The 8,258-nt window shown below is 40.2% G+C and overlaps 1 protein-coding gene across 1 annotated transcript in view; it reads left to right on the top strand.

The window, feature by feature from the left end:
• The first annotated feature begins 384 nt into the window (after positions 1-384).
• Positions 385-8,258, top strand: part of baiap2l1a (BAR/IMD domain containing adaptor protein 2 like 1a) — a 23,481-nt gene continuing 15,607 nt past the window's right edge. Inside the window, exons 1-4 of the mRNA XM_008301925.1 lie at positions 385-409; positions 665-726; positions 2,834-2,905; positions 3,138-3,272. Of these exons, the coding sequence (XP_008300147.1) occupies positions 385-409; positions 665-726; positions 2,834-2,905; positions 3,138-3,272 (294 nt within the window). The remainder of the gene's footprint in view (positions 410-664; positions 727-2,833; positions 2,906-3,137; positions 3,273-8,258) is intronic.

The following is an 8,258-nucleotide window of genomic DNA, read 5'->3' on the forward strand; positions in this document are numbered from 1 at the left end:
TGTTAGACAAAGCATTCATTGGATCTGTGCTTGCTGATTTTCAGTTGCTTTCTGCCACCTGCGTCTCAGAAAGGAACATTAACGTTATCATTTTGGTGAATGGAGTTGGTGGATTTCTTGCTGAAAGTTTGACACCTCTCTTATTTATCTCTAGTCAGTGTGAAGCTACAGCAGTCAGTTAGCTTTGCCAAAGTCCTTTTAGTCAAGTTTTGCCACTCAGCAGCCATCTTGGAAACCCGGGGCAGTTATAGCAAGAACAAAAAAATGCTTAAAAGGTCTGGTGACTCTGCCTTGGAAAGCATTTTTCCTACAGGTTATATATTGGCTAAAGGTTTCCCGGTTCTATAAGGCCAACTATTGGCTCTTTGAAGGGAGGGGTGGGGCATGAGCTACACAACCATGATCCTTGGTGTGATGGAATCCCATAGATTTCTGTTTCTCCCCTATAATGCCTCTGTCTTAGCTTAACATAAAGACTGGATAGAACAACCAGCAGCCTCTGTCCAAATAATACGTCCAACTAGCAACCATAAAGCTTTGTGTAGCACATCTGAATCTGTTTTAAAAAATAATAACCATAAAACATCAATATTACATTATTCATAAAACATCATATTACATTGTTTCTTTGTAATAATTTTGGTTGTTCTGGATGTTTTTCTAGGTGTGGTTCTGATGGAGATTGCAGAATCCCACAGGAAGGTCCACAATGAGCTGGAGGAGAATGTAAGTCACTTTAAAGTCTGGTCCCAGTGCCAGTAATATTCAATTTCTCTACACCATTTAAGGGCATGTATGATAAAAATCAATTTTTGTGTGTGTTTGTGTGGTTGTTCTAAACTTGGAGGTGTAAAGATGAGATATGAAGATGGCTATAAAACCCACAACTAGCTAAAATATCAACTCTACAAGCTAGTAAGAATTCAACCGAAAGGGATATATAACACTGAACTAACTGTGATTGACAGCAGGAGCTGTCAATTACAGACACAATGTGTTTTTTTTTCCAAAGGGGAAAGGAAAAGCAGCTTTTCAGAGCAAAACAGTCCATTTAGAGCACCACTAAAACCAAGGGTGATGGTGAAATGACCATCTTTGCAGTATTTTGAGCTAAAACACTGTTGTGCCGCCTGAACAGCTCTGACCCATTGGTGCAAGTACATGGAACCTCTTGAGGCTTCTTGTGGTGTCAGGTACTTGTGGGTTGTAGGCTGTAGGTCCTTTGTGTCCTGTGAGTTTCTGGAAAGGGCCTACATGAATAATCTTGTTCTGGTGCATTACATGGATGCTTGATCAGATTTGGATCTGGGGAATTTGGCAGCCAGGTCAACATCTTGGGCTTTTTGTTGTGTACCTTGAGGTGTTCCTGAGCACTTTTCGTTGTGTGGGTGAGCATACTGTGATATAGAGGGATGTACTTGGTCTGGAACAATGTTTAGGAGGTAGGATCCACAAGAATGCCAGCAACCAAGATAATCAATGTTATCCAGATTACCTGTCAGTGGTTTTAATTTTGTAGCTGATGGGTGTATGCAGTGAAGCATCCATTCATCCATTATCTATACACCACTTAATCCTAACTGGTCAGAGTCTATCCCAGCTGACTCAGGCTGAAGGCAGGGGACACCTTGGACAGGTCACCAGTCTATCACAGGGCCACACTTAGAGACAGACAACCAAGCACACTCACATTCACACTTACGGACAATTTAGAATCACCAATTAACCTCAACATGTTTTTGGACTGTGGAAAGAAGCCCAAGAACCCAGAGAGATCCCACGCTGCACGATGAGAACATGCAAAGTCCATGCAGAAAGATCCTACCAGGATGCGAACTGGGGAGCTTCTAGCTATGAGGCGACGGTGCTAACCACAGAGCCACCTTGCAAGATTTAAGGCTCATGTATGATCTAGCCATGAAGTCAGAAAGCATCAAGAGACATTGCTGGTTTTGGTCATAGGATTTGCTGGTATAAAGAAAACCACACAATATGGTCAGCCTTCTTCTTTAGCCGGCTTTTGATTGGACATCCTGACTCCTTACTGCTAAGTCTACATTGCTTTAGGTTCCCCCCTTCCATCTGTGCTTCTTTCTCTCTGCTCTTGAATCAGAAGACTAAAAGCAAAAAAATTGAATGTGCTGTAAAAAAAAGAGTCTTGTCTGTGTTGCAATTATACCATTAAAAAAAATGGCACATTGACAGGTCGCCCATTGAGCCTCTTGGAGCGAACAATTGTCATTCCTAGAACTACTCTGTAGCCACAAACTGTCATCTTATCTTCAGATAATAGAGAGAGATTGGCCATTTATCACGCTGTCCTCTCTGGAAATGTAACCTCGACAACCTTTTCAGCTCATTCCTTTCATTTTAGAGAGTTTGAAATCACTGTAACAAAAGGTGAAGGAAAGTTTGACAAGAGTGGAGAAGACATAGAATCATTCCTGACTCCGCTGCCTCAGGGGGAAATGCTTCAGATACCCGGTGACAACAAGTAAACTGAAGTCAAGTGTCACCACTTTAAATATGGCAGCGGCTGAAACGCTCAGCCTGATGTGGGTAAAGTTTGGAAGAAATGTACAATGTCAATGCAGTTGACTCCCCTGGCTGGGCTGGAGTTTATCAGCGAGAGGCGAAAGTTGTTAATCTTTAACCTTAACAAGCTGATAAGCCGCTCCTGATGGAATCTCATCCCCTCAGAAACCCATTATCATACATTCCACCTGGTCACTCCTCTCTTACTATAACGAGCCATGTGACTGAACAGTATGTTGGAACAAAATGCATGTACGTATGTTGCAACGAATTTGAAGTGTGTGTTTTCTCTCTGCAGTTCAAGAGATTCCACAGAGAGGTTATTGTGGAGCTGGAGAAGAAGACCGAGATGGATGTTAAATACATGAACGTAAGTGTCATCATCTACAGCACACTTCTGTCTGTCACGCAAGCATACACCCATCCATCCTCCCTAATCTTGTTAAGGGTTTGTATACATGTTTCTGCTCTGGAGGTATAAATGATGCTTTCGCTCCTCTCGCGGTGATTTATTTCAATCTTGAGATGATTTCAGGAGCGCTTGTGTAGCAACAGTGGCAATCTACTCATCTCTCCCTCTCTTTTCAAATGTCTGTCTGTAGGCCACCTTCAAGCGCTACCAGTCAGAGCACAAGCTGAAGCAGGACTCCCTTGAGCGCTCTCAGACAGACCTGAAGAAGCTCCGGAGGAAAAGTCATGGAAAGCACTCGTCCAAGTACGAGATCAAAGAGAACGAGGTGAGAGCTGATATCAAACTATCTCCAATCTTTGCATATTATCAAAACAAAGCGTGCGCTGACATTTTCGATGGCTTTTCAAGCATGATGCTGCTGAATGCTTACACTCCGATGCCTCTGAAAAGACAAGTTTGCGGTTTGTGACGTGGTTGAGAGATGGTTGACACCAGTGCAAAGAAGACGCCCTATTGGACTGAAACTCCACGTTTTGCTTCTTAGTTGTGTTTTAATAATAGGGCATTATTGATGACAGACATTTCAGAAAGAAAACCCCTAAAGTGTCTTCTGATTTAAAGCATTCCACCAAAACCGTTAAAGATACCAACATGTCTGAAGCTGTTTGCAGATTGTGTGTTTTCACATGAAGTACAACATGACCTTTACACCACAGCTCTCTGTGCTCAGCTGCAGACTGTGTTTTCATTGAAGCCGAACACACCCAAATTTGCACAAACGTAGGCATGCATGCAGACGCGCAGTTTCACACACTCATGTTGTTGTATTAGCTGCAGCCAGTCAGATTAGTCTTTACCAAATGGGTGTCATTCCTGGAAATCAGAAATGTCTTGTGTGATTGATGACTGATATATCCCATAACTGGTTAAGGCTGCTGTGGCTCTGTCAGTAGAGCAGGTTGTTGACTTAACAGGCTGAAGAGTCCTTGTGCACAACACTGTGTGCTTTTTTATTGTGCATTGCTACTTAGCTCCTCCAGCAAGGATGTTAGAGAGAGATGCAACGATGAAGATGATGTAGCTGCCAAATAAGAAATTCTTCGTTCCATAGCGTCAACCTTAGACAATGGTGGTTACTTATGTTGGCTCCACAGTTGTATGACCTGTCTGGAATGCGTAGCATTTAAACGTTAAACCACTTGATTCAAGACTTCCATGCAGGATGTACCTGTGCTTTCTCATCTAAGCTTCTCCCAAAGCCTCCTCATTCCTTGCTTCTCGTCTCCTCGAGATAAAAATGTACTAGAAAATTCTCTATGATAGCAGAAGGGAATGATTTCCAGGTCAGGAGAGAAGAGAGGAAGCATAGGCTAGTGAAATTAAAGGCATCCATTGAACCTGAAGTTGCTCCTAAAGGCAGATGAGCACCTTGTTGCCCTGCCACCATTAGTGTGGCTGAATGAGTAAGGTTAAAAAGTGCTATACCAGTGCAGACTGTTTACTACTGAAGAGCAGAAAGTAAGTTCTCCATTTAGAGAAGCACAAATTAAGCTTGAACTATCGAACAACTCCCCTCCAGAAAACAAAATGTTATTCTCCAAATGCTGAATAATTTATCCTTCATTAGGTTTGTGTGTGAGGTTCATTCTGGTTTTCTTATGTCCAGTCCATGGATCAGTCATGTGACGTATGGATCACGAGTATACAAAATATTTTTGACAAAACATTACATCTGCTTCTAGTGGATACAGAAAGACAATTTAACTCTTATCTTAACCTATTAGTGGGTAAAAAATAAAAAAAATGTAAAAAGTTAAATCGACATTTTTCAATACAAATAACAGCACATCCTGTTTATTACCTCAAGCAATAGTTGTTTTGTTTTATTAAAGACACTATAAAAAAAATCTTAGACAAATAGAAATGTCTTGGCATCAACACATCCATTCCTTAACTAATTCCCAATTTGTATTTTAATTAAACAAAACAAAACAAAACAAAAAAATGTCTTTTGAGAGTGAAAAGAATTCCTACAAAACTAAGTCTAGTCCTTATTTAACCCTCATTTACAGACTTTTGATAATTAACAATCTAAATCTAATCAAGGAGTTTCTGAGTGTTTTTTACTCACTGTGGGCTCATCCATCACTGCAATATAAAGTCCTGCACCTCTATGGAAACAGCAAAGTAAGAGTAGAGAGCACTCAAAAATGTCTTCTATGCATCTTGACAAATTTATAATGTCATAAGTCATAAAAGGCAATAAAACTAAGTTCTTGCAGGAATCAACATTTATAACACTTTTCCGGGTGCCCACAAGTGTCTACTTATGATATTTTACTGCTGGTATTTTACATTTTTTCCGTACTTCTCTCTGCTTTGTGGAAACACAACCTGCAGTTAAACCAGTGAAGCCAAAAAGTTCCTGAATTTAAGTTCAGCTAAGTCACTAATGGCTTCATCGCTTCAGAATGTTTTGTATTTTTCATGGAACCTATTTGTGCAGAATTCTTCATTTTTTACCAAATCTTTAAATGAGACACAAAAAATGAAATATTGCTATTTCAGGCTTAGATTTAGTTTTGTTTTCTGACAAAATGACAGATGAGTAGTTCAACAACATCCAGGAATATCAAAATCCAACAGTTCTTTCTGTTTTCACTGTTTCTGGCTGTGATAATTGGACTTATTCTGGCAATTTTGTAAAATAAAACATTCCTTAAAAACCCGCTGATGGGTTTTGAGGATTAACGTACCATCTATTAGCGAGGAGTTGTGCAGCAGGAGTTGTGTGCTGTTTTAATTTTGATGGACTTTGTATGCATTGAAGTGTACGGTAGGATTCTAACCTTCAGCGTGTTTACTTAGCATTCTTTTAATTACTGTCAGGAACCCTATGAGTGATTAATCACATTTACTGTTTGCCTAGTTGCATTGAAAAGACCCTAAAGCAAGACTATTATGTAACTATGTTTTCTTCAAACTACAAGAAAGAGCGTTTTAACCTTCAGTCGGTGCACCCTGGGAAACCTGCTGCTGATTGTACACTGAATGTGATCAGGTTTTGTAATGTACATTTCTAAGCTTTACTTAGACTTAACTTCAAATTAACAAAACATTTCATAGTAGGTGGATGATAAAAGCTTCCACTTGACTCCACCGTGTTTGATCCTTCAGTATTCACGGCGATGCACATTTCAACAAAGAGCCAAAGGACATGCATTACAGCTCTTTACAAGCAGATGTGGGTAAACAGCAGCGCGGTCTCGTAAAAACCGAATCTCAGAAAATCTCACTGAAAACGAGGCTGTGTCACTGCGGAGGGAACAAACGTGACTTTGAAGTTTTACTGGTTGACATCGCCTTGCTTGAGCGGGTTTGTTTGGTGGCCCTCGGTTTATTGGGTGACGCGCGTGCTTCCAAATGTTGCACATTATTTGCTGTTTAAATCCTGCCGTCTGCTATCAATACGCGTTCTTAACATCTCAAACAGAGATTTGCTTTGTAAATCAATTTGGTGAGGCAGCAGAGCCTGAGTAATAACTCCTGTCTGTCTCCTTTTTTTTTTTTTTTTTTAATTTATTGACTGCTTTCAGTGCCTCAGTTTGATGATGGATGGCGTGTCAGCCCGGTTTGTTTTGGGAGAATTACACAGAGCCTTTAATTGAACAGTCAAGAAGTGATTGCAGCTTGTGTGATGTTTAGACTTCTCCTCTCTAGGAATCCTCTGTGTGTTGCTACACTCGGTATCAGTGGCACATTTTAAAAGACGCTCATGACAATAAGTTGTCTTATCTGGGTGGAGTTTGATAGCCTGATCCTATTTCTCAAGCTGAGCTGTAAAAAAAAAAAAAAAGGGGGCCCCTCCTTCTGCGGAGCTTTCATTATCTGATTAAAATGACACCGGTGCACTCGGAGGCTAACGGGGCTGCTTTCTAATAATCGTGTGTGTGGGGGCTTGAATAAGCTGCCAGTGATGAGCTCGGTCCTGTGCGTCTGCTCTTCCACCTCTCGCTGCGAGTCTGGGCAGTTATTTGCGCTGAAAATGGGAAATGAAGAGCCGTGATAGAGACAGACAGAGAAAATGAGAGCAGACAATCGGGGAGGGTCTTCCACGGAGCCCTTAGAGACAGGCTGTTTTACCGTCACCATGACAACCTGGGGAAAAACGGCAGCGGCGTGGAGGAGTGGGTTGCAGAATGAAGGGATGGAGGGAAGGTTGAGGAGTCATTTTCAACAGTTTGATTTTTGTTTTCTGGTCCGCTCAGCCACCTGCACTGTGCGCCAGGCAGCCTCAGGCTCTCTGTAGGGGGGGGAAGGTGTGTCTGATTTGGTCTCCCGCCGAGCTAAGATTGATCCAGGAGCAGCTGGAGACCCAAATAAACTTGTCGTTAAGTACAGAGGCTTTGATTACAAAGCTCATTAAGGCCTTGATTTGTGAATCTGACCTGAACACACAAAAATCAGAGCCAAAGCGGTGGCGTTTACTCAGAGGGAGACATCAAGAGCCGGTTTTTCCTCTCAGGTCAGCGTTCGAGCAGCACAAATCCTTCAGCTGACACACTGAGAAAAAAAACCCTCAAGTGTTTATGGAGCTCAATCTTTGCCCTTGAAAACAAGATTTTTATTTTATTTTTTATTGTCACTGATAAGAGCAACACGTTGGCAGATTGCTAGATTGGAGTCTCGTGCTGCAGTCGATACATCTCCGAAGATGGAAGTCGGAAGTCGAAGTGACCTAATTTTCCAAGTTCTGAAGTCCAAGTTCCCTGTTGTCATTAAAACACATGTAAACATGGCCAGGAAACACATTTAAAAAAACAACAACAGCAAACTCATGTACTCATTAGAGATAGTGTCTGCAACGTGCTTGACTTCAGTTATCAACTAAAATAAACTGAAAACAATTAACACATAAAGTAAAAAAAAATAAAAATCTATTGTTAATATAATAAACAATGAAAAAAATCTAAAATTTAATTATGTGGTAAAAATGAAACAGAAATAAATAAATAAGTAAAAATAATAATTTAAAAAAAGTTTATTATAATGAATACAGACACCAAAAGAGGAAACCAATATTTTTTTAATTTTTATTTTTAATATTATTTAAATACGTTTTTTTTTTTTGTCCTATAATGTATTTTTTAAATTTTCTTTTTTCACAGTCTTTTAGTTCAAGTGAAATAGTTTTTAATTATATTAACATTGTTATTACATTTTTTATAACAATAAAATATGTATTCATTCCCTTTATTTAGGCCAACTGTACCGTATAATGAACACGATGAAGCAAATCACGCTGCTCTTT

This window comes from Stegastes partitus, unplaced genomic scaffold, assembly GCF_000690725.1.
Source record: "Stegastes partitus isolate 25-593 unplaced genomic scaffold, Stegastes_partitus-1.0.2 Scaffold1732, whole genome shotgun sequence".
Lineage (NCBI taxonomy): Eukaryota > Metazoa > Chordata > Actinopteri > Pomacentridae > Stegastes > Stegastes partitus.